General features: G+C 36.1%; 2 protein-coding genes and 1 long non-coding RNA gene across 5 annotated transcripts; 1 reads left to right on the top strand and 2 right to left on the bottom strand.

The window, feature by feature from the left end:
- Positions 1-98: 98 nt before the first annotated feature.
- Positions 99-4,130, top strand: LOC145730068 (zinc finger Y-chromosomal protein-like). 3 transcript variants are annotated; one of them, XM_081981056.1, is made up of 3 exons: positions 99-339; positions 504-638; positions 3,950-4,130. In XM_081981056.1, the coding sequence occupies exons 1-3, from the start codon at positions 278-280 to the stop codon at positions 3,951-3,953; spliced, it is 201 nt and encodes a 66-aa protein (XP_081837182.1). In that variant the 5' UTR covers positions 99-277; the 3' UTR covers positions 3,954-4,130. The 3 variants fall into 3 exon arrangements, with proteins under 3 accessions (XP_081837182.1, XP_081837180.1, XP_081837181.1); XM_081981054.1 differs by lacking the exon at positions 3,950-4,130 and adding an exon at positions 889-1,704 and having other exon boundaries at positions 102-339; XM_081981055.1 differs by lacking the exon at positions 3,950-4,130 and adding an exon at positions 889-1,704 and having other exon boundaries at positions 310-444.
- Positions 2,164-22,433, bottom strand: LOC145730065 (uncharacterized). The gene is made up of 10 exons (XM_081981050.1): positions 21,363-22,433; positions 9,120-9,379; positions 8,766-9,059; positions 4,060-6,264; positions 3,592-3,905; positions 3,335-3,537; positions 2,991-3,283; positions 2,714-2,938; positions 2,508-2,660; positions 2,164-2,456 (listed from the first exon to the last, which is right to left on the bottom strand). Exons 2-10 carry the CDS (start codon positions 9,351-9,353, stop codon positions 2,298-2,300), a joined length of 4,080 nt encoding a protein of 1,359 aa, XP_081837176.1. The 5' UTR covers positions 9,354-9,379; positions 21,363-22,433; the 3' UTR covers positions 2,164-2,297.
- On the bottom strand, positions 13,939-17,131 carry LOC145730936 (uncharacterized). Its single transcript, XR_014178713.1, has 2 exons — positions 16,970-17,131; positions 13,939-14,163 (listed from the first exon to the last, which is right to left on the bottom strand). It is a non-coding gene; the product is annotated as an uncharacterized LOC145730936 (long non-coding RNA).
- Positions 22,434-27,188: the final 4,755 nt, after the last annotated feature.

Raw genomic sequence — 27,188 nt, 5'->3', positions numbered from 1 at the left:
TGAAAGTGTACGTCAACAGTTTATCACGTGACCATACAGAGTCTTCAACAGGCTGGTGTCAGGTGACTATTGTCTACGTTCATTACATTGTAAGGTCAAAAAAACCTAACAAATGAGGTTATTCTTATTTATTTCTTGTTTTTTTAAATTAATTTGATTGTTTTTCCAATCAATATTTATGTTTTATGTGGTTTCTTGTTTTGTTAGCGACTAAGGTTTTTAAATTTTAATAATCACGTATCTGGAGTAAATGGTTTGCCCAGTTTAACAAGTAATAATGAATAGTCAAGAATTTTTGGAAGAAAAACCATTAAGAATGCCTGACCTGCATATTATAAAGTGAGTGTGTTTTTAGGGCTGAAAAGGCTCCAAATTGTGTAACTCTGACTAATCACAATATAAAAAAACTTACACCATGCACTAATCCAAACTTTCATTCATACTGTTAAGCAATTTAATTTTTTTGTCTTCTTTTGAACTAACTACAATGTTGTTATTTATAGGGAAGAAATTAAAGCAGAGACACCTAGTAATATATTCTCTAGTAGCTTTGATAGTACTAATATGAAAACAGAGGCTGGTTGCATTGAATTGCAGAATGTGGATATCAAGTGTGAAATTAAAGATTTTGATGGCAGGTAAGAATTAAGCCCAATCACAATCAAATGCTGCTCACACACACATTTTTAGTAAATCATGAAAATATTGTTCAGATTTTGCCTTGGATTTTGCTTTGCAGAATTAAGACAAAATGGGGATATAAAATGCTTTTGTCAAACTCCTAAAGTAACTGTGCTATGCTGGTACTTACAATTCATATGCTTGCATGTATTTAACAAAAAACTTTTACATTTTCCTTGTCTGTACTTAGGTACAATTTTTTTTTAGTTTTTTACCATCAAAACAAATTGACTCATATAATTTTCATAATGTGACCAAAAAATATATAATAAAAGAGGAGCTGCTTTACTGCTACCCCAAAGATGACTTTAGTAATAAAAAACCTAAATGTGAGAAGAGTAACTTTGAAACATCACATTTTAATTCACTGAAACGACACCGCAACCACCATAAAAACAAGAAAGACACTGAAACCTTTGAATGTTACCAATGCGGCTATAAAACAACTTTAAAGTTCAAGTTAATCTCTCATATGCAATGGCACAAAGAAGATAAAAAATTGATTTATATAAGTGAAAGGAGACGTCCTTATGGCTTTTACTCAGATCATTGTCCTGATTGTGATTATCAAACCAATGATAAGAGTAATATGAGACGGCATTTAATGTTACACGGCCGTTTGATTGAGCGATGCTTCTATTGTTTCCATTGTAACTACCATACATCGCGGAAAGACGCCTTGATAATCCACATATCGCGTAATCATAGGCCAAAAGTTAAGAAAGCCAAAGCAAAGTTAGAGTGCAAGAAATGTGGTTTTGTGGCCAACTCTAAAACCAACTTGGAGATACACAAATCCACACACAAAGATGTCAAGCACATGAAAGTGCATGAGTGTACCGAGTGTTCCTATAAAACAATTTACAAAACCGGTTTGGCTAGACACATTGCGTCGCATGGACCACTGGAAGAAAATATGTTTAGCTGCTACTTGTGCAACTATAAAACTATACGTAAGGATGATTTGAAAACCCACATAGGCCGTCACAATAAGTCCAAGTGCAAATAAAATAGTCGAAACTGGATTAGTTTTAATTTCAACCTTCCCCCTGTCCTCGTTTTGCCTGCTTAATACCCCTTAAAACAATACGCTATACAACCCCACATTTTATGTTATAAGCCCACTAAAGTCCAAAATTTATGCATTCAAACGATCAAGCCTTTTAATAAAATGCACGGTGGGGTCCGCGTTAAAAGGATTTAAAATTGGGGATTAGTGTGCAAACAAAACAGCGCAGCCAGTCACCACCACCTGGATTCTAGGCGATTTATATTTTGCCATAAGTGTTAGCAAGAAGAAAACTGGGAAACGAGTCCCTTAATATAAAATAGACAACAATAGAAGTTGTCGTTGGCTCTTAATGGAATTGTCGATCTAGGCGAAGTCAGGAAACCGCAACCAAAGCGATTCCATTTACTTTAATGACTGTGAAAACGTTTATGGTTGAAATTTACATAGTGTAGTTAGAAAAAAGCTCCCCGGTGTATTAACAGTGCTTTATATTCCCCACGCTGATATGATGACATTTTTAGAAACTAAAATTATTATAGCACATGATATTTACAATGAGCGTAAAAACCTTACACTAGCCTAACTATGTACAATCACAAATTATTTAATTGAGCACTACTTGAGTATTTGTACCACTGATAAAGTGAGGATGATTGATGTTTTCGGGTAGTTCTCCACCGTGAACGGAATAGTGCTGGTAAATGTAGTCGGGGGGTGCTGTTGGCTGTTCTCTCTGCTTGTGACAACATCTCTGCTTCTTAATCTGATTTGAACAATCACTAATTACTTATTAGTGTAAAAAAACATTTTTTACCTTCAAATAACCCAAAGTGGTAATCAACAGAATAAACACCACAAATCCCAAACAACAGCCAATTATCAAGCCTAGTCGTCTGGTTAGAATCGACGATCCTGCTATAGAGTTGTCTTGAAGTCCACTCAAATCTGGAGAACCCAAAGTAAGAACCTGTAAAACGCATATTGGTTTTCTATAGTTGGTTACCCAATTAATAAAGTTACCTCTGTGCATTTACTAGTCGAGGAATTCATTAGAAAAGGCAACATTTCTTCTTGGAACGACTCGAATTCCTCATGATTCGAGTTAGTCAAGTTCCATAAAATTGGTCTAAATCGGTAATTTACCCAATTTCCTAACGCTGAGACGCATATCTGATATCTGGCACCGGGATTAAGATTCGTCAATTTCAGTGAACGAGCAGATTGGGTAAGCAGTTTTCTCTTGATCTTAAAAAGTGGAATATGACGCAGACAACGCAAAACCTGGTAAATTGCTTACCTCGCTAGAAATGTCCATGGAGTAGTAAGCAACTTGGTATCCGTACAAACCAGAACGATTCCTGCCTTGCCAGGACACAAATACGGAAAAAGGCTGGATATCTTGTATACCCAATCTAATTACCATGGGTTGTTCGCATAACAGCTCAGTTTCCAGATCCAGGAATATTTTTCCACGTTGTTCTTCAGGAAACTCGCATTTCATAAGTTTAGTGGAATTATCCAGTTGCTTGAGATGATCTTGGAACCATTGCCAGAGCTCTTCAGAGTTGCAAGTACAGGCTAAAGGATTGTCTAAAAAAGTTCAGTTTTTTCTCTCTTTGTAACAGTTTAAGTTCAACCAACCATGCATTTTAATGGTTACAATTTGGGGTTCTATAGGTTTTAAGGCATCTAAAGCTAAATATTGCAAACGGTTTTCGCTCAAGTCCAAAATGTTTAGGCCCTTCATTGACCTGAAAGTGTCTGACAGTATATTCACAATTCCATTACCCTGAAGATGCAAGTCAGTCAGCCCAACTAAATGGATAAAAACTGATTTTTTCATTCTGCAACAAGGTTATAAATAAATGTGTGAACTTAACGTGGTATAGTGTGTTTACTTTGTTAGACGGTTATAAGATAAATCCAGTATTTTGAGCAAACCTAAATCGGAAGGAAAGTCATCCAGTTCGCTAAGTCGGTTATGGGAAATGTTAAGGATTTGCAAACTCATCAAACCGTACAATCGCTCTTGGGGGAGGATTTCTATATGGTTGACTCCCAAGTCCAAAGAAATGAGCCGTTTCAAAGAACTGAAAGCCCCCGGCGATATTTTCAGGATTTTGTTGTGGCCCAAATGGGCGTGCAACAGGACTGGGAACAACTCGAATTCTTTGCTCGTTATTACGATTAGGCCGCTGTTTTGCAAATGAAGCTGAAATACTATTACTATGTAGTAACAACACTTTTATTTTGCAGTTGATTCAGTGTACGAAGATCAACTGCAGTATTATGATGGGCAGCACTGTTTACTGTGCAAAATTGATCTGAGATTTAGGAAGAGTAAGGACACTCGATTCAATATTTACCTCTTCCAGTGCTGGATAGCTGCGAACAGGTCCATTGTCATGCATGTTTACTATGGGATTTCGGGAGATATTCAGCCACTTAAGTCCCGGCAGTGTCATTTGCGACAATGCGGCGTTCGGCACGTGCTGAAATCGATTTTCGGAAAGATCGACACGTCTTAACAGAGGTGAGTTGTGGAAAAAGTTGACCGGTAACGCGGCCAGCTTGTTTCCATTCAAATTCACGGATATTAGTTCGGGTAAGTTCGTCGAACTGAACCCAGTTAGTCCCGTGATCAAATTATGTCCCAGATCCAGATATTTCAAGTTTGGCATGCCGTTGAGGTGATATATTTCCAAAGTGACAAAGTCGTTGCGAGCCAACGCTAAAGTTTCCATTGTTGATATGTTCGATAAGGCCATGTAGGGGATTTGAATGAAATTGTTGTCGCTAAGGTTCAAGTTTTGCAGGATGTTTAGCTGACCGAATATGCCTGGATAGAGGCCGTTGAGGGAGTTTGAACTTAAATCTATTCGACGAAGATTTTTGTTTTTGTGGAAAGCTCCAGCTGGGAGAGTTACTAGACTGCAATTTTTTAGTGTTAGAACTTGCAACGATGGAAAACCGTTGAGAGTGCGTTCGTCCAAATCGTTCAAGTTATTTAATGAAAGTTCTAAAACTCTCAGCCCTGGTATATTTAATAGTTTCAAATCTTGGGATTGTATACTGTTATTGACCAGACTTAGTTCATTAAGACTCCCCAACCCTGCTAATGAGTTGACTTGAATACTGTTAATTGTGCAATGAGCTAAGTTTAGCAGTCTAATTTGTGTGTGGTTAAAGATCGACGTTTGCACCACCCCAAGGGGGTTAAATGACAAATCCAGTTTGCGTAACTTTTTCAGATTGTGAAAAGCCCCTTGTTCGATTCGAGCTATTCGGTTTCGGGCAAGATTGAGCTCCTCCACTTCCCCTAACTCTCCGAAAGTTTCCGGCCTAATTTGTCTTAAACTGTTACCTTCCAAGTCCAAGTATTTCAAAGTTTCTAGAGCCGCGAAAGCCCCATCTTCTATATAAGATATAGCGTTACTATTCAAGTACAGTTTTTGCACTGTGACTAAATCCTGGAACAGTCCCTGTGTAATTTCCTTAAGTCGATTGTTCCCTAACCAAATAATTTGCGTCTTCAGACGCCTCTTAAAAGCGCCCGGATGTAACGTACTCACGCGGTTGTAATCTAATTGCAAAGACACTAAAGCCGTACTATTCGAGGGGAACACGTCCCCCAGGTTTGCAATAACGTTACCTTGTAAATTTATGTGCTGTAAACTGTGCAACGTACGAAACGCTCCATCGTCAATGAAGGATATTTCATTGTGTTGCAAGTGCAATTCCAGCAAATTCGGCAGAGGATAAAACACACCTTCGTGTATTGTTCGGATTTTGTTGTTTTGCAATCTTAGCTCTCTCAAAGCCGTCGTTCTATCAAAAAGACCTCTCTCTAACTCATCCAAACCGTTACCGTCTAGACTTAATGAAGTTAAATTACCATTGTTACCGAAAACGTCCCGCGGCAAATAAGAAATAAAATTCAAACCTAAATGTAATTGGGTTAAATTAGTTAGGACTGAAAAGCTTTCGCTGTCAATGTGACTAATTGCATTTCCCTGCAGGTAAATCACCGATAAATTGGTTGAATCCGCAAACGCATCCACCAGAACTTCTAGGATATTGTTCTCCGACAAAAACACTTCCTTCAAATCAGGCAACGACGAAAACAACCCTCCAATATGATGCAAGTGATTATGACTCAAATCAATAGAACGAATTTTCTTATTGTCTTTAAAAGTCTTCGGGTTCAAGTACGCGATTTTGTTATGGCTCAAATCTAAACTTTCCAAGTCTCGTAACATGATAAAAGTTTCTTCATGAATCGTTTCGATCCCGTTGTGATACAGCGACAGCGTTCTCACCGCCAGGCATACTTTGAAAGTTTCTCTGTTAATAACTTGGAAATTATTAAAGCTCAAGTCCAAATAGACCAGCGAGTTTAAGTGCGCGTAGGTATCGCCCGTGATCGCGCTAATTTCGTTGAAAGATAAACGGAGATGCTGGAGCTGCTCCAGGCGTTTCAAGCCGTTCATCGGAAACTCTAGCAGTTTGTTCTCCGATATGTCCAGTTCCAAAATTGTCGCTTCCAAACCCGCAAACGAGTAATCGGTTATCTGGAATCAAACAAAAACAATCCAAATGTATAGTATTTGTATCAATCATTGTAATTTTATTTAATTCACAAACCTTCCAGAGGAAGGCAAGTTGGAACAAAAATATGTATAGACATTTAAAATGAGTAGTACTTTTATACAATCTTTTAGCTCAGTCTCATTGAATTATTAAGCTCGGTTCTCATGTATCCGGAATTATAATGGAGGCGCGGAACGTGCGGAATGAATGCTTTTTACCATAGAGTATCTTTTTACGCACGGAAAACTACTTGTCGTTCACATGTGACGAGTGACACAGCTGCGGAATGGTTGACGGAATAGTGTTAATACAAGTGGGTTTTACAGGCGATTTTGTCCTTGACTGTCCTTTCAAACTGTGTTTCTGTTAGTTCAAACTTTGACACTGTTTTTCTCTCTGACTGTACTCAACTTGGTAGTGTTTTTTTAGGTTAGTGGATAGGAAATTTAATGAAGATTTCAAAAATGTGCTTAAAACTGTCATTTTCACACCACAAATGGGTTTTACAGGCGATTTTGTCCTTGACTGTCCTTTCAAACTGTGTTTCTGTTAGTTCAAACTTTGACACTGTTTTTCTCTGTCACTGTACTAAATTTGGTAGTGTTTTTTTAGGTTAGTGGATAGGAAATTTAATGAAGATTCCAAAAATGTGCTTAAAACTGTCATTTTCACACCACAAATGGGTTTTACAGGCGATTTTGTCCTTGACTGTCCTTTCAAACTGTGTTTCTGTTAGTTCAAACTTTGACACTGTTTTTCTCTCTGACTGTACTCAATTTGGTAGTGTTTTTTTAGGTTAGTGGATAGGAAATTTAATGAAGATTTCAAAAATGTGCTTAAAACTGTCATTTTCACACCACAAATGGGTTTTACAGGCGATTTTGTCCTTGACTGTCCTTTCAAACTGTGTTTCTGTTAGTTCAAACCTTGACACTGTTTTTATCTCTGACTGTACTCAATTTGGTAGTGTTTTTTGAGGTTAGTGGATAGGAAATTTAATGAAGATTCCAAAAATGTGCTTAAAACTGTCATTTTCACACCACAAATGGGTTTTACAGGCGATTTTGTCCCTGACTGTCCTTCCGAACTGTGTTTCTTTTAGTTCAAAATTTGACACTGCTTTTCTCCCAGACTGTACCAGATTTTATACGGTTTTTCCAAGTAACTGAATAGGAAATTTAACAAGGATTCCAAAAATGTGCTTAAAACTGTCATTTTCACACCACAAATGGGTTTTACAGGCGATTTTGTCCTTGACTGTCCTTTCAAACTGTGTTTCTGTTAGTTCAAACTTTGACACTGTTTTTCTCTCTGACTGTACTCAATTTGGTAGTATTTTTTTAGGTTAGTAGACAGGAAATTTAATGAGGATTCCAAAAATGTGCTTAAAATTGTCATTTTCTTACTAGAAGTGGGTTTCACCAGCGATTTTGTCCCTGACTGTCCTTCCGAACTGTGTTTCTTTTAGTTCAAAATTTGACACTGCTTTTCTCCCAGACTGTACCAGATTTTATACGTTTTTTTCAAGTAACTGAATAGGAAATTTAACGAGGATTCCAAAAATGTGCCTAAAACTGTCATTTTCTCATTCCAAGTGGGTTTTACAGGCGATTTTGTCTCTGACTGTCCTTTCAAACTGTGTTTCTGGCAGTTCAAACTTTGATACTGTTTTTCTAACTGACTATACTCGATTTTTTAGTGTTTTTTTAGATTAGTAGATAGGAAACTTAATAAGGATTCCAAAAATGTGGATAAAACTGTCATTTTCTCACTCCAAGTGAGTTTAACAGACGATTTTGTCGCTGACTGTCTTTTCAAACTGTGTTTCTGCCAGTTCAAACTTTGGCAGCACTTTTCTCCCTGACTGTACCGAATTTTGTGATTTTTTTTTAGGTTATTGGATAAGAAATTTAATGAGGATTCCAAAAATGTGCTTAAAACTGTCATTTTCTCACTCCAAGTGAGTTTAACAGATGATTTTGTTGCTGACTGTCTTTTCAAACTGTGTTTCTGGCAGTTCAAACTTTGACAGCGGTTTTCACTCTGACTGTACCGAATACCTATTGTTTTCATTCGATTGGCAATCTGAAGCCAAGCCTTCTTCAAGGCATTATTATCCTTGTGTTGAGGGTGCTTAGAATCCCACAAAATGGGGTAACTTTGGACAAAATCCATTAGCGTAGTGTTAAAATCGTTTTCGTTCATCTCCACGGACATATTTGCTTTGCTGTTTCTGTTTTGTTTTCTGTCCCTGTCATGAATGTCATGATTACGACGTTTACGCGCGGAAAATATCAAAATATGCAATCCGGTCCGGATAGACGGACAGAACGCTGTTCGCATTCGGCGAATGTTCCGGATTCATGTGAACCAAGCTTTAGGCTGTTTGATTACCCAGTGAATAAAAGAAGTTAAACACATTCGCATTGTCAAAAGGGTAGTAAAAGCCAACACCGTGAGGGGTGAATAATATAAAACTTACGTTACGCAATCGATTTCCCTTGAGGTTCAATTTGACCAATCGCAAACCGTAAAAGGTATAGTCCGGAATCTCGGTAATCTGATTGTGTTCTAAGTCGAGAGCCGTAAGCCTATTAAGTCCTTTAAAAGCTTTTTGAGGAATCTCTTTTAAGTGTGCTGACACTAGACTGAAACTTTCCAGGTGCGGTCTCAACGAATGTAACGCTTCATCGTGCAGTTCTTCTATGTTGGATTGGGAAATTTGTATGTGACGAATCGCCAGCGATTCCGGGAAGAGGTTTTTTGGTAGTTTTCCCTGGGAATTCAAAAATAACGTTTCAAAAAAATACAAATTTTTTTTAGTAGGTTATAGTACCAAGCTTTTGTCTGGTTCATAGATGGATAATGAGTGTATCGGTACTTGAACGGCATCGAGTAGCTTCCTCAAAGTATGAACAGTGGCTGCAGGACATTCCAGGAATATTCCATTCTCGTAATCGTAACAGTGACAAGAAGGATTGGCCGTTGGACTGGGACAGTGCTTATCGGCCCCCTTAACTGCGCCCCATAGTGTTAAGAGACTAGTAAGGGCAGCCCAAAGGAGGCTCATTACGTTAAGACTGTGTAAGGCTCCATCTAGAAGAACAAACATAATAGAAAGTACAAAAAAATGTCATTTTAACTCGCTCTATCTTTACGACCGGTGTATTACTTTTCGCGATAGGAGACTTCAGAGCTAATCTGGCTGGAAACCCATTGTTTGTTAGATAACAATAATAATAGTGCAAAACAAATGGATCAGATAATATTATGAGGCTCCCGTCGGAGTCGTATAACCATTGATAGAGAAATAAAACTGCGAACGAAATAGGTTTATTCCCAATATTGCCCTGTCCAATAACGAAACTTTTCAATATAACGTAATTTAACGGTGATCAAAACTTTCCCGAACTTTTTTGTTAGCCCATATAGGTTTAGATTGACTTTTATGATCCTACACATCCCCTTCTTTTTATCAAATCTTAATTAAAATCACGGTGTGTTATAAACTGTCGGATTATTAACGATACAATTTGTTCAGTTGCTTATCATGTTCGCGAGCTTCTAGCGAAGGCAACTAATAATTTAATTACATCGTATAGATTTAAATGGAACCCGACAAGAGAAAATCAATTCTCGTTAAGTCGAAAACTTCGTTTGCTTTTTTAAACAAATTTATTTATTAGTGCTTAACTAAAAAGCTCAACATTGATTGAAATTTTATTCTGGCAATAATTATTAGCAAAAGATGCGTTAAAAAGTAATTAAAAAGTTTTCCGGTCCGCAGCAGCAACTCTGCAAAGCCATCCATCGGACGATGATTAAAAAATCGGGTAATGGTCTAGCAAAATCCTCATTATTTGTCGTCAATAACGGATTAGCCTGATTACGATAAAATTATTCAAAGCGTCAGTGATGAATTGGTGTATTATACACCAAAAAAAAAACGCTTTAAATTAGCCTGCTCGTTTATTTCTGTCTTAAATGGAATTTTTTTCCTTATAATAAAATAACTAACTTGGTCACGTACATTTCACATAATTATCGGGGAGGGCGCCTCTCAAGCATTTTTTTAAGGTTGTTCGGTCGTAAATCACTCGGAGATTCTCATTTCCTCTCCAGTTGATGTCAAAATCGATACTTTAAATGACGGTTTGATGAAATCGTCAAACTTAGGATCGTTTAGTTAATGCCCTGTCGACAAACGAGAGCTAAGTTGTCTTTCGGTTTTTATCGCGCTTGTAATGTGAAGTTGATGAACGGGGAAAAGTAGCGAAAGTTGCGTTTTCAAAAACGATTTACCACATCACATTGACGTTTGTATGTGTTAACTAAAAATAGCCACAATAACATTCCTTTATGTACAGAAATGTAACCATTTAGAAAAACGTGACTTTACTGAAGAAGATACGAAACCGGGATTGTAGCCACTATCATAACAATAATAATTTATTTGACGTGACACTGACAGGTGCTCTTTTTTATTTTTGGATTAGCGGTGCCTTTCCTCCAAATTGAGGTGCAGAAAGTATAATTAGTTTGGAATGAATGGCCTAGATATTTCATAAACTCTAGTTTAAGATTTGGTTACCATATCTAATCAAATATGTGGCACAAGCCGACAAAGAGATGCTTGACGTTTGTACTTGGAATTTGGCGTTTGACATTAACCAAACAGTTGTTCAATTTTTGTCGTATTTTTCTGTGTTTGTTGGAAGGATCTACGGATTTAAAGTAAACGCTGTTTTCGTAACTATACTAAATATTAAATAACATTAATGAGGTCTGGTAATCATTACAAATTACAATTAAATATCACAATACATTTTGATCAACATTTCCATGTGACCCTAAATTCACTTGCGATGTTTTGGTCACGTGCCTTTAAGTGCGTCAGCCATTTCGTTTCTTAGAGATCATCGTTTCAGGACAAGCTATTTTTCAAATGAAAAGTGCTTTAAAGTGACGTAATTTGAAAGGCCCTTTTTTTATTATAAAGCCACAACACATCATTTTTCAGCATTCGCGTTGCATTTACATGAAAAACACATTCGTAGTTGGCCATTAAAATGAAATGTATTATTTGACAGGAATAAGTCAATGAATTGAATGGTACCATACTTGGATCCACACTCTGGTTTATATTTAAATGATGATAAATTTGAGTAATCTTTGGCCCTGGAAAAATCACGACAGAAAGGTCTTATATTTACGTTAAAGGGCCATTTTTTCCGCAATGATTCGAAAATATCTTCATTACCTCCGCTGGATGTGCTTTTCGCACGGAAACCGTCATTTTTCACTTGGAAATATGCCCCCGGCTGCGATTGTAAGAATTCCAGAATTTTTATTACGGGAATACTAAATGACCCAAATCTATTTTCGAGAATAAGGTTCGAGTTTGGCGGGTCGATTGCATTATATGCTTTCAGACGATAAGTACTCGGGAAAGTTTTGCTGAAATTCACGTGTGATTTAATACCCTTGCTGCCTTAAAGAGAACTTTTTCTTCAGCATTAATATTTATAATAATTAATCACCTTAATTTTATGAAAAAAGAATCAAAATGCAACTTTTGCATTTGATTGTTGTAAAGATAAAGTTTTTTAAGTTAGCTGTGCTAAGTTTCCACCCCTTACACCAATTAAGCCAAGGAACATTAATTTAAGTTTAATTTTTGAACGGATAAAGTGGCAAAAAAAGGAAATTAGAAGGAATTATGGCCATTAATTCTTTAGTAAAACCGACACGCTCTAATGAATCACTATTAGGGCTAGAAATTACGCTGCCTTATTTAAATGTGAGTGCTTGTGTAAGTTCCTAATTTATAGGGCTTGCCACGCTTAATAATATTTATTAACGTATATTAGTTAACAGGGGAAACTTTAGAAGATATTCTGGTTGAATTATTGTCCCGTTCTGGTGATCAAATTTCTGTAAAAGTACTAAAATCCTGGCATTGCCATATTACGTATTCATGATTTTAGTTTAGCAGTTAATTAACAGAATTATGAAGCAAAAGCATTATGTTTTTGTATTACGTTATTAATAAATAATAAGCGGTATTTACGATTTATACGTAAAATTGTGCGGGAAAATCAATTCATATTCGACTCAAAACACAGCAACGTCATTATACAAATCGATTTTCATTTAAATGCAAAAACCGAATTACATTACGTTCGTTTATAATAAATTACATTTACAATATTTATTTAAAATTATTGAACAGGAAAGCTGTTTTTACAAATTAGGAGACCTTATTGTCAATCGAATTAGTTCATTTGTATGTCCAATTTGCTAGATTTGACGTCAGACATTTTTTGTCAAAACTGCATTTTTGGATTTTTTTTATTTTGTTCCAATGCACAGTAAAGAGTATATTTATACCAAAGGACCTAAAAAATATATGTTCAGATTTAAAAACAAACAGCCTTCTTTAAAAATTTCTGTGCTATTAACCAGCTGAGTTATTTCAACCTATTTTCCGCCTTTCTTTTGTGGAGCTGATACAATTTTGCTTTTGATATGAGTTTTCCTTTACAATTAGCTAGTTCAATCATTTCGACACATTCTTTAGCACATTTCTGAGGTTGAGAGAACTTTAAAACATGTTTGGCCTTGCAATCAGTTATTCAATCTTTCTCGCCCCGGAATTGGACAAATCACGTGACCCTACATGCAATATAATTATCGTAATCACGAGACAACTGCTCTGGGAGTTTTATTGGATTTCCCAGCTATTTTAGTCGACATTAATAACTTAACTAATAAACTTAAACTATGACACGAATTTTGAAGACTGTTGATCAAATTTCAAACGGTCCTTTATTATTTTTCCCGTCAAATTGTGTAACTATAGTGGCGGTAAAGTGGAATTAGCATTATTGTATTATTCCGCATAATCCTGTCGGATAGCCGACCGGTAACACCTGCGATTATTAGATTAGCTCGCACTGTTTCTGGTGCTAATGCTTTATGTATTTGCGACAAACCGCAGCCATAGAAAAAAAGTGTGAACGTACTTTGTATTAATTTCGACAGTTAAAAATTGCACGTTGCCATATTGTCGACTTGACTTGTAGTTTGTGATTGGTCAAAAAAAGCTATTTCTTGACCAATAACAAACTTACTCACACATGTTGTGCTGTTGCCAAACGTTTTTGAATTCCCCTGTGTGACAGGTTGAGCCAATACGATTTCATTATAATTCGTTTACGAAAATTGCTATTACTAATGTATTTTTTTTATAGGCAAGACGATTTTTTGTTAAAACGTTTTACGGAAAATTGCTTTTTTTTAAATAAAATCTCGTAACGTATTGACTACTCAATTATGCCTGTCACTGAGTAATTGATTACACTGGACGGAACTGATGGATTGAGTGAATACGGTGATCGAACTGTTGTATGTTCGCTGACCGAGAAATCGAGGGGAATAAATCTTGATTTATTACTAGGACTTAGTTGGTAGGCTTATATTGAGATTTTTTTAAAATAAAAAATCAACTGGACTCAAACAGCATATTGCAAGGGAACTAAATTACTCCACAGACGTTCTTATTAAAACAGAGTTTTGTCATTATTTCAGTAGCGCATTCTCTTATTAGTGTTGCAGAACAATAAATTTGGCGCCGGATGCGAAATTAAAATATAATTTAATACCTTCTTCATTATTAAATTTTGTCTGAAAAGTTCATTTCGAATCACCCGCCTTATTATTAACATCTGTCATTCAATTCTCCCGGTATTCATCTCAATAAAACCCTTATGAAAAATGGAGGAAAAACTCGGAGCGACATCTGTGGGGGCTGTGGCGGCGCCGTTTCGAAACTTACAACCGAGTGCTCTTAGCTCCTTAACGATTCGGTGCTCCTGGCCCTGCAAAGCACTAAGTATATGAAATGGAACAGTAAATCTCGGGAAAGTGTTGCAACACATTTTGTCAAGTGCCGAGAGTTAATAAAGTTTCTGTTTTATAGCGCTTTTTTTTTTGATTGTTTCGACACTCGGTAGATTTGAAGTTGGTCTATATTATTCCCTTATTTAAGATGGAGAATTAGCGACATGTGTCCTTTAATGAGTCTTTAAATAAAGTGGTCATGTGACTGTTCGGGCACACTGACACCTGTCACTTTTGCCACTGATATTCAATTCTGCTTGGAAAGCACTTTTTTAATGATCAATTTAAGTGTTATTTTAAATTGGTAGGGGCATAGCGAAATTCTAAAAATAACGCCGTTAACTTTGCGTCGAAATTTGGGACCGTTCCGGAATATTAAAGAAAAAGCGACAAAAAAGTCAAGTGTCACTCTTGTGTATGTACAAGCAGCAAGCAGAAGCGGGGGACAGCTTCTTTTATCTGCTGTTCTTATTAAAACAAAGGATGCTGATTCGCACTTTGCCCGAGTGGCTTCCATGGCTTTATTATACGCTACGGGACGCCCTCTTCTTATTTATGTTTTCTTTTTTGTTTTTCCTTCAAAAATGTCGCATACGCTCCAGAGATTTTAAATCGTTGACAATTCCCAAACGTCAGTTATTGACGTGTGTCACATTCCTCCATTAAGTGCGTCCGTTAAACGTCACCGAGGTCTACAAGTTAAGAGCGACGTTGTCAGGTTTACTTTTTTTTGGCACTAACATTTTTCTTGATTTTTGGTATGCAAGTTTCATATTGCAACCAATTAAAACTGTAATCAATATCAAATACAGACAGTGAACCGCAGCCGAACAATATCCAATTTCCTCCCGATCCGATTCGGAAAAACTGTATGGTATAATTGACAATCTATAAATGAAAGTTGTGAATTTTGCCTCGCTGAAAGTGCTTTTTCCTGTTATTTACTGTCTTTTTTATTGGTGTGTTAACTTTTATTCTAATTAAAACAGATCAGAGAAAGAAACTGAACTACTACTGTTATTTTAATATACAAAGTACAATTAAAAACTTTCTAATAGATTTATCGATACAAATGACAAATTCGAATTAATGGTGGCAAACAAAATAATTAGAGGAGGAACGTGCCGATGAGTGTCGGCAGCCGTTCGTAAAGGAAATTTAAATAATTGAATATCGAAAGTTGGTCGTCGTTAGACACACAGGAAATTACCAAAAGTTGAAAACTAATTAGTGATTGCTGTAGGCAAGATTAGCGGGAACGGAAATTAAAATATACGAGGGGCTGACACGGACCCGGCTCTATAACAAATCGATTGGTTTTTATTAAATTATCAGGAATCTTTGCAAGGAAAAAATTATTTAGAGGCAGCACCTCGTAACAATTTACGGGCAATCCAGTTCCGGAATATATGGTGGGCCGTGACACCACAAATTTCAAAACGCTCTAACTGGAACAACGTTTAGATTTTATTGGATTCGCATAATTCAGTTAGAATCGTGTTTTCTGATGATTACCTATTTAACATTGCCCATCTATACAATGACTTGTAGCCTCAATCGGTATTTTAATTATTTTTCTGTTTGCACGCGTTTGCATTTATGAAATTATTTGAGTTTTCATCAAATGTGGGACGATTTCAGTAGGCCGGATAATTGCATTATTGTAACAATTCGTAGATTCGATTAATCTAAAGTTGAACAGGCTAAAATTTTTGAAAAAATGTGTATGTGTTTGTGCGGTGGTGTGGCAACACCGTTGATAGATGTCAATGTCAGTCGTTATGGTAGTCATTTGACATTTGACGTGGAAAGTATATAATATTTACTGCTCTGCTCTATTGGCGCCTTCACTAGCGTTATGAATGAAATCCCCAATATAGATCAGGGATTTATTAAAAAGAATAGTCTTAATCCGGTTTGAATGTGAAAGGTAATTGAACGTGTTCTAATAAGCAGGATATTGGCTAAACATGATCTATCGTCGTGCAAATATGGATTGGAAATTTGAAATCGCTCTTTGTGAATCCGAAACCGGCGTTCTCGGTGCTGAATTCGCATCCTCGTTAATTACGATTTACACGGTAAAGGATGGTTCTATCTGTAATTTTACGTAATTTGTTAATTATGGGGATGATACGGTGTAATCGGATATTGTTTACCTAAAATCGTTTGATTTATTTGTTATTATTCGAGATGCCACATACCACGTGATGGCTGTACCCGAATGACAGCTACCATCACGTGCCTAACTGTTAAATCATTCTAAACCGTTAAGTTGAACGTGCCTAGTTGACTTGATGAAAACTTCGATTATCCATATCTCTCTCTGTCTCTTTGGTATGGTTTTAAACACCGCCTACTCTATATTAGAAAGATGATTGTCAAAAATTCCAATATGGCGGTAATAGTGGTGACAGTTTGCGTTTGTTTGTATTGTGGAAATGAAGTTTTTCTGGATTAGATGAATTTTTACGGTTTAAAATCAAGACTTGCAAAAGTTATTTTTGTTTGCTGCCTGTTCATAAGTTTTTCAAGCCACATTGTAACAACAATTCAGGAAAAAGCCCAACCGTGTTAGTTTTTCACTTTACAAAAAACCGGATAGAACTCAACAGTGGTTAAGCACTTTGAAGTGCAATGATCACTATACTCAATATGCTTTCTAGTACATTAAACTTATTAGGTACTTGTTACATGCACAGGTATGTGAGTTACATTTTAAAGCATTGTGAGAGCAAAATGTTCTTGGTAATAACATAAGGACCATTTACCAGTTTTGCTTACCTAGTTTCAAGGATTTACAGATTTTCTTATATTGAACAGTGTTTAAATCAGTTTGCTGTGTGTTGTACTTTCCAGGACAAATGTTCTAAGCAGTTTGTTTGGGCTGGACTTGATTGTGTGGAAAAAACTGTATCTAATCACTTGCTTTGATTGTTCACTCACAACTTGCTGTCAACTACACAAAATAATAAAAAAAACCGCTAAACGCTGCCATTAAAAGTGACATTTTAGGCTTTGTAGTATAGAGGGCGGTGTTTTACACCATGTCAACGGTGAGATAGCGGTGACGTCATTGGTTTGACATGAATATCCAAGATTATTGATTTTTAATTTTATTTGTCAATTTCATATATTGTGTACAGAATTCAATGCTGCATTGACTACTACTATACAACATGCATACAATTGAAAACTTGACGGTCTCTTTAAAAGCCATTTGAAGTATGAACTATCCACAAGAAATATGTTTTATCCGCTGAAAATGGGTCAAATACCAACTTTACTGGAATCTTTTAACTTCAAAAGAATGACGCTTCACTTCCCTTGCTTAATCCATTCGGAAATCGGTCCTAAATCTAAAACTTTTGCTCTGGACAAGAATACGATATTTTTATATCGAGTGGACGAAAAACGTCTATTCGCTTATTGCTTGTATAAAGTAGAATTTTTTCTTTAAAAAACCGTACTTACTGAAAATGAAGTGACAGAAAAACGGTAACATTAGACAAAAGCCATCGTCATGCTTTATGCGCCCGCACATAAGTTAAACGGGTAAGGGAAACGATTAAGGGCCAAAAACAATTAGGATCCACCCTAAAGAAAACGGAAGGCGGGTTATCTGAGTCTAAGTGTAGTTTTATTGCTGGACAAAAACCTGAGCGAAGGATCTCTCTTTATTTTTGCCGCATTACGAGCTAAATGTTCGCGCTAATTACTTTCTCGTTGTGTTGCAGGAGGACGGTTCCAAAAAGTTACCCCTTACAAAGACTCCATGATAATTATGAGCGTCCGTCCTATTGTACCTTTATTATAAGTGCAGAACAATGCTGTTCATTTATTTTTAACGGGTTACATGTTTAATTAAATTGTTCATTGTTTTTTTGTTAAAAAGTTACATTTTGAGAGTGTTAGTTGTAAGCAGCAAGCCAGTTAACCAATCACAACTTCGTAAGTGACATGTGTCAGTCTGCCAAATCGGATGTGACGTAATTGGACAATGGTTACACAAGATACCAATACCAATCAGTCTTTCTACTATGATATCGAGTGCTCATTTGACTAATTGCCTTTTGGCAAACTGACACTCCTGGGTGTAGCAAAAGGAATGTTTTGAAATATTTCCCGCCTTTGTACAGCTAAAACCATAAACCACACAAAAAAAATCAATATCAAAGAACTTATTCGTGTATATTTTTAAAACATGTGCTTTAACCTAAAATAGCACGAATCGAGCCTTAAAAACGGTTTCGGTAAGTTCGTTTTGTGAAGTACGAGGGCACAAATCAGATTTTACGAGTGTTGCAGCTGGCGTTTTCTTTTTGGCTTTTCAAAAACCCGATTGGGCCGCAATATGGATCATTTTTACAATAAATAAACACGCTTTTCTTTCATATTCACCTAAATAAATACGAAACTTCAAAAAAATTGGGTTTGCTTACATTCTGGCCGTAAACCACTTGTGTAACCAGGAAAAATCGATAAATTATATTGGAATTGCCTATGGGACTTAATTGATAGGATCCTTTTGTTATCGGACCAAAAACGGTGACAGTCAGTGAAAACCGCTTTGGGCCATTTAAGTGGAGAAATATGGGAGAATTTCGAATTGTTTTATGACTTTATGGTGATATATGTTTGGTTATTTTGGTAGGGCAACAGCCACAGTAAATTTTCGAAAAGTTAAAATCAAATGATTTTTATTAGAGAGTAGAAAATGGCATTAAAACGTCCGGATGTGAAATCGGATATCTCTGAGTGGAAATTTTTTGACGAGTCACTCGAAGATTTAGTTTAATATTTCAAAGTCCAATATATCCGTACGGAATTGGATATTTCCGGCTACAGCGCGACAATCAGAAAAATCAGTCACGTCCAATATAACTTTCAATAAATTGACCATTTCAGTCATTTCACGGTAGTAAGAAAATTGAATATCAAAACTAGAATACACTGCAAAATTTAGAATAACCACCAATAGAAAAGAGAAACAAAATGATCGTTCCACTACTACAGAAAGGGCTTTTGTTGTACTAGACCAGTATTTTATAACATAAACAAATAAAATCGATCTTCCTGCTCTATTATATTAGATATCGCGCGTGCATCTCTCCAATTTTCCCCTTCGGGAAATTGTGTCACATTAATATTAGCTAAAGTAAATACGGTAGAAACCTCGAAGCATTAAACTGTTTTATAATTATCTTAGCCGGAAGTTGCACACTGAAATATGTGCACACACTGCTATTACTAATGCTGTTAAATATGGGAAAGTATATAGGTAGTTTAATAGGAAGTTTAGCGACATACAGGTGTAGTAAATCCAAAAGCGACCATAGGAAAACCGTGTAACGGACAGAGAAACGTAGGTAATTGCATGCGCGGGAGAAAGACAGAAAACGAAAAAAATATCAAGTAGGCCATATTTTTAGCGCGCTGTTGCCCCTCGACAAACTTACTTACGGCGTTTGGCAACAGCGCGCTAAAAATATGGCCTACTTGATATTTTTTTCGTTTTCTGTCTTTCTCCCGCGCATGCAATTACCTACGTTTCTCTGTCCGTTACACGGTTTTCCTATGGTCACTTTTGGATTTACCTCCTAGCATGAACGTAGAGCCGTTGATAAGTTCGTATATGGTTTGGATTGACAGCTGTCATATAATAATTGTTTGCAACGTTATCTAAGACATACGCTTTTTGTGACAGTTGCCATCCATAGGCGACCTGACCATAACAATTATTGAACGCCAGTTATTAAAATCCTTTGCCTCACTTAGGCCTCTTTGTGGGGATATTAATTTAATTTTCCTCGGTCCGGATTGAGTCGGATGCCGGTCTTAAATAATGCCTTTCCTGAACGATTCCTTTCAGTTGCAAGTTCATACTCGATTTAATTCAATTACTAAGGCCCGTTTTTATCTGGCGTCTGTTAACGCCGAACAATTTATTCCGAGACGGAAATTATGTTAAGCCTCGTTTAAAATAAAACTGAAACTAGCGACGAGGTGTCGCTCGTTTCTCGAAATTACGCGATTATTCACGCCCTTTGACCTCTTTTTGGCCAGATATCCTGTCTTGATCTTTGCCGATGCATACTAATTACAAAATGGCCGTTGCCTGAATCGAATTACGAGTTTTTTTGAACCAATTTATGTTAGTAAGGTTAGGAGCTGGTGATTCCTTGCTAAAACCACCAGATCCAAATTGGCATTGTCACGTGACACTCCATTGTGTACGATTAGCGCAGTCACATGATAAATGTTAGATTATCACGTGATTGCTGAAAAGAGGATTGACCAAACTTAGTTTAAATATTATTGGACGTCACAGGAAGTAACGAGATAAGTGACGACACAATCAGACTTTCCTGTAAAGTGGTCACTGATTTGCGTCATTCTCCCTCTGACAGACTGACAAATGTCACTTTCCAAGCTTGGTCGAGTGCATTGATTTGCAATGTCAGAAGAACAAATGAATATCATGTGTGCACATGTGCAGTAGTTTGTGATTGGTCAATAAAAAACAGCAAGCTAAAAGCTGCTTTTTTTGACCGATCACACACTCACTACCCGTTGTCTACTCATCTCTAGAGTCACTGTTATCACACGTTGCATTACATCTTTCAGAACCTTCTGGAAATCTCAAACATGAAATGTCAAGCTTTAATCAACAAAAGATTAGGGACACCTTAAGGGACACCACAGATCTTTAGGGACACCTTAAGCTGTTGCGATTTGACTGTGACGCAGACCAGGTGCCCACAACTGAGATTTGGTGGACTTAGTATCAGCTAGTGTCATAAAAGTCACAGTCTAGCGCACAATTCTAGAAGTGATTTGACGGTTCGTTTTTGATTGTCAAACTCTGGCTCATCTTTTTAATCACGTGACTCTTATATTGTCCCCCACCGGAACCAAATTGGCTCGAGTTAAACTAAGAAAGTTAATTCTGATTTTACCACCCTGTGTATTAAGACGCTAATTAATTTTAATGAGGAATTAGCTAGAACCGTAAATTTAGATACAAAAGCTTAGGATTAAAATTAGTTAATTGCGTCTTTAATTAAATTATTTTTAAATCTCAAGTTTTACTGCAAATTGAAGAATTTAGCTTTAACAACTTTGTAATGCATGTAAGTTTCTGATTTTATTTAATTTTTAAAATAACCAAACTTACCTGTAAATTACCCGGACACATTTCAGCAATTCAGCAATCACCTCTTTGAACTACGTCATCAACTTAAAATTTAAAGATTCCGCGCCAAAATTCCCGATTTCGTGGATTCCTTCCGGATAAATCCCGATGGATCTCGGCTCGCCGAATTTCCGCGTGCCACTGCGATTTGTCCTAGCTTCCAGTCTCCCACAGGACTGCCTCTAAGCGATGTTGCCAGCTACATCCAAACTTCCTACAATTACATAGTTTTACAGCATCTGTTAAATTACAAGTATAAATTGCCAACAGTGCGAGGGACGAGACAAGTTTCTTCAGGAAATTGATATTTTCTTCATCATCTTTCCCACCACTAAATAAAGTTACTGAACCGAAAGGGTGGGATTAAGCAGGCGGTAATTATGCTCCGATTAAAGTTACACTCAAAAAGTTAAGGATAATGACAGTTTTCCTGCCAAGTTTTATAATTAAAATAGTGCAATTTTAACGCAAAAGCGCTATTCCAGCTTCTGTTCATTTTGGTGACAGATGACAACAAATGTTTGCTGACCACCAACACGAATTTTTCAACGAAACTCCACTTCAATGTAAATTGAATTTACTCTTCCAATTTATGTGGATTTAATTAATTACGTCGGGAGGGAATGGTATTAATTAAATGTTGATTAAAGTCTGCAAGAGGAAATATGAAACTAATTTTGATTTATTTTGCTCAATTAGAGACTTAAAACGAATCAAATATGACGTTATTTCCATAACTTCACGATTTTCTTTCTTGCTTCGCATCAATGATTCAAAAAACAATGGCAAAACGACTCGACTGGCCGAAAGTTTAAAATGTTCGTTGTATACGGTTTGTCAAATATTCATGTGATATTTCAAGCCGGAAAAATACGAAAGAAAATCGTAATTCCCCTCGAGATCTGCAAAACGAAAATGCTCGTGTTATATGGCCCACACCACTCTCGCTATTGTATTTCCTCTATCTATTTATATTTATTCGACGCGTGCCTTGGATTGTTTTGTCCCAACTAGTTTATATGTTAATCTACCTATATGAACTGTGTGTATATTGTAAATTTAAAATTATAAGGCAAGACCGAGCTAAGGTTAATTAATTAATACAGCAGTAAGCTGGCAACTTTTGGGCTTTTTTTGTGCGGACGATTTACGCAACTTTTACTGTCTTTTTCCTGTACTCTCTGCTCAATGTAAAAAAAAACAAATTTGTATATCAAAACTGAACTGGGAAGTATCGATCGAACAGCCTTCCGAGACTAATTAGATCTTCTCTGCAATTGCAAAACCGCGTATATCGCCCCCGCATGAAAATCCGCAATAAAAACAGTTAGAAATGCGACACGTTTACGTGGAAAATAACAATAATAATAACAATAATGAGCGAGGAATCGCACAATTGAGGATGGTCCCGAACGCCAGGACTATTCAGGTTCCCGGATTTGTTAATCTCGCGGGACGCGTCTTGATGAATGGCGTTCACGTGTTCGTACATGCACAAACCGGCCAAGCTTCCTTCCTTTGCATTGTGATAACCGTGGACAATGCTTCGGACCGCAGTGAAATACGGTGAAACGTCTACTCCCTCGCACCCTTACCAAATAATTATTATACGGTCCTGGAAAGATTAAAACTACACTATTCTGATTCGTATAATTAATTTTGATTTTGAATAGGAGCATTTGATTGGGTCATACAATAGCAATTAATTATTAACTGTGAGAAGTTTGTGTCAAAAACGTCCTTATATACAGGGTGGTCAACAGTCAGATATAAAAAAAAAACTTGCTTACTGGACCATTTGTGTTCATTCTGGTCAATTTTCTAGGTCAAAACGTAGAAAAACAGAAAAATTTTATGAAAATCGACTTACTAGACCACTTGCAGTATTTCTAATACATTTTCAACGTCGAAACGTTGAAAAACAGTAAAACCTCAGGAAGGTTGACTTACAATACCATCAGTCCTTCTATGTAGACAAAATTCAATGCCAAAACGTTGAAAGACAGTGAAATTTCATGACAATTGACTTACTGAACCATGTGCCTTCATTCTAGTCAATTTTCAAGGAGAAAACATTTGAAAAGTATTAAAGTTTTCTAAAAATTGACTTACTGTCTTATATGCCGTCATTCTAGTCAATTTTTAAGACCAAAACGTTTGAAAAACAGTCAAATTTTATGAAAATTTAGTCACTGGTCCATATGGTCATTCTAGTAAATTTTTGTCCAAAACGTCAAAAAAAAAACTTTAAAATTCAATGACAATTGACTTACTGGACCATGTGCTGTCCTGCTACTAGTAAACAGTCAAATCTCATGAAAGTTGACTTACTGGACTATTTGTAGTCATTCCAGTCAATTTTAAATGCCAAAACATTTCAAAAATTGTAAAACTTCATGAAAGTTGACTCACTGGATCATGTGCAGTCATTCTAGTCAATTTTTGAGGTCAAAACCTTAAAAAACAGTCAGATTTCATAGAAAATTGACTTACTGAACCATTTTCAGTCATTCTAATCAATTCTTCAGATCGAACCATTGAAAAAAGTCAGATTTTATGAAAATCGACTTACTGGGTCAGTTGCAGTCTTTCTAGTAAATTTTCAAGACCAAAACGTTTGAAAAACAGTTAAAATTTATGAAAATTTAGTCACTGGACCATTTACAGTCATTCTAGTCAATTTTGACGCTCTGTAGTCGCCAAACTGGGCAATTTAGCAGTACCCCTTCAACATCACGTGAGAGCCCCATTTATTGTCCAAAATTTTGTCCAAATGAAGGTTTTTTTTGGCCTACTATACTGGCTACGGCTGGACAGCCGCCATATTAGATTTAGACGTGTCAAGTTGGCAATTAACTAATTCTGAATTAAATCCGGTGTCTGTTGTACTGTAACTGTCACCATCTTGTCACCGATTTTGAAATTGTGGTAAAAGTAAATAATGTTATGTGTTTCATATTATTAAATTGCTATTAAATTTGTGTTAATGGCCTTAATGCTTTAAAATAATATTACCTTCTTTTTCTTCATTTTCATTGAAAGTGTGTACAGGCCAACCAATTACGTGTGACAAGTCCACCAACTGTCAAGTAATATTCATAAAACTTCAAAGCCAACTAAAGTAAAATTAGTATAAAAAAATATCTCTTCAAATAAGGCTAGAAATAGTAAAGTACTCGGAAAATCGAACATTTTTAATTTGGTTCAGCTTTAAATTCCACAAACTTTTTCCGTATCTCTTACAATTTCCGAGATCTCACTAGTGAGGGTGGAATTTGAATTACCCTCTGTATACAGGACCACCCTAAAACATTATCGTTTTTGCAGTGTAAAATGTGATGATGTGACGTTCTGGAAAGTTGTCAGAACATGTACGAAAAGCGAAAAACGTGTTTCTTGGACGATTCCAGATTTTACGTTGTCAATAAACCGGACAAAGTCGCATTTCCGCGTCGGAAACGCCGTAAGCAAGAACGGAAATGTGGTTAGAGAAATAAAAAGTTTTTCTCGTGCTCATTTTTAAATTGGTCTCGAAAAGTTGCTAACTTTTGTTGCTAAAGTAGCTTGGTGTGATTTTATAGCCACCCTGACTGATGGTATATATTTTATTCAAACCCTTTACGTAGAGAAATTACATTGTCATATTATAGGCTCCCTTTAAACCGCACACAATCAAGGTTTACATGAATATCAAAACAATAGGGACCAACACATCAGAGGATTAATAATATGGGGAAGAAACAGTCGCTCAAAAGTCTCAATTATAGTCCCAAGCGTAATATGATGGAACGTTTTGAATTTCAGTGTCACCGCATATTTGGGTTGATAGCTTAGCAGGTAAAGGATTTATGATGGGACAAATGAAAATTTAATGATCCAAAACCTTTCATAATGTATGCGCAAATCAATTGACCAGACCAATAGGAATAAAAGCGTGGGGGAGCCAAAAGTGCATAACAGATTAAATTTCAACGGTCGTTAGGGCATTAATACTGAAGGTAAACTCATCAAATATTACTTAACAAAACGCCAGGACGTGTATCCTGTCCCGGGGGAAATTTCATGGAGCTCGGGTTAATGTAGCAGCTAGTCATGAAGGTTAAAGTTTTACAAGCTTGTCCCACAATCGAATAGCGGCTTTGATTATTACCTAATAAAAGCCTTAATGGTGATATTAAGAGAGTGTCACACAAAGAAAAATGTTTATCCTTTTTTATATATTTTATATTTGTAGGCAACCCCTCTTGCAGGTCAGAGTTAATGTGGTTGCCTACTACCAAAAAGAAAAAATCCAAAATAATGGAAAAGAAAATGACTCTTTTAAGAATAAACTAAACTATAAGAAACCCAAAAAGATTTGAAAATTACATCATAAACTCGATTGATTCGTATCGCATCACGACCTCGCTGAAAGCTCTTCAAACATTGACTTTTCCTCGGGAAAACTTTACAAAATTTAGAAAGTTTTCCCAGCCAGACGGCAGAGGATAATATTTCATAATTTGGGAATTGAAGTGGAGACTTTATTCGTGCCGAAACATTCTTATTTTGACGCTCGCACATATCGTGAAGTTTTAGGAAAACTAAATTACTTTGAGATTTCGCGCTCTCCTACTCCCTCGAATGGATTACTTTGAGCGCTTTCCAGAATAACGGGCAAACTGGAAAGTTATGCAATATTAACTTGTGCTTTTCGGTGCGGGATGATAAACAACCTGAGATTAGTAATTTACCAGAGTTTGTTTTATTTTTTGTTTTCGTAAAAGTTTTGGTAATCATTCGTATGTAATTATATTGCTAAGTCCACATGTTTGTGTGATTGGTCAAGAACACACAAACAGACCTAATTCACTGATGGGGATGGTTTATTAAGTTTAAGGGTGTTATAAACTCTAATACTATTTTAAGCTCTCTTCATAAACTAAATATTACCTAAACAGCTCCTATGCACGGATCCAAGACAAAATAGAACAGTAGCAAAATTTCCATTTTTCCTACGATGTCAAATTGTATGTAAATCTCTGGTGGAATAAATTCCTACCATTCCGTTTCTTTGTATATAATATATAGAGAAGCAATGTCAGAGGATTATATGCTGGAAATAACTAGGAAAATCACTTTTCTAGGCGAGCTCGTGTTTTGGTTAGCTTTGAGTCAGAAGTAATCAAAACACCTGACAAGCATTACATATTTATAATACTTCTTTGAAGAAAAGGAAATTATTACTGTTCCTTGTATGTCTGTAAATTACCAGATGGTTTCTTTAATTAGTAATTTCAAATGTTAAAAAAGCTGTGACTAACATTTTCTGATTACTTTTTTAACAAATTGCCAACTTTCAGTAAAACTGCAGTATTCAAAAGATGACGGTTTATTATGGTTTTTTTGTGAGATAACATCCGAACTTTAACTCTCTTTCGACTATAATCTTTTAAAATTAAGTTGACCAAGTTTTATTAGACTGACTAAAGAATAATTTAAACTTTCGATTGAAGAGAACTTCTTAAATTAACTTAATTACATTTTTCGTCAATAATTTATACTCCATCCGAAGATGGCTTAACGATAAAGTGACAAGGGGAACCGAAAAATATATCATATTACCTTATATTACGTTATACAGTCTTTTCCAAGTTGAGTGGTATCAAAAACACGTACTTTGATATTTGAAGTCGCTATAGGACAAAGTTTTACGTCTCAGTCAAAATAACCCAAAATGTGCGTAAAATTGGGGAATTCCTTTCGTTCAAAGCAAATATATGGCACATCAGTATACTAAATTATTAAATTAATTAAAAACAATCATAT

Source organism: Ips typographus, linkage group LG6 (assembly GCF_016097725.1).
Source record: "Ips typographus isolate SLU linkage group LG6, UJ_Ityp_2.0, whole genome shotgun sequence".
In the NCBI taxonomy this organism is placed as follows: domain Eukaryota; kingdom Metazoa; phylum Arthropoda; class Insecta; order Coleoptera; family Curculionidae; genus Ips; species Ips typographus.
Note: the sequence above shows the minus strand (reverse complement) of the source record. Positions and strands in the feature narration are given on the sequence as shown.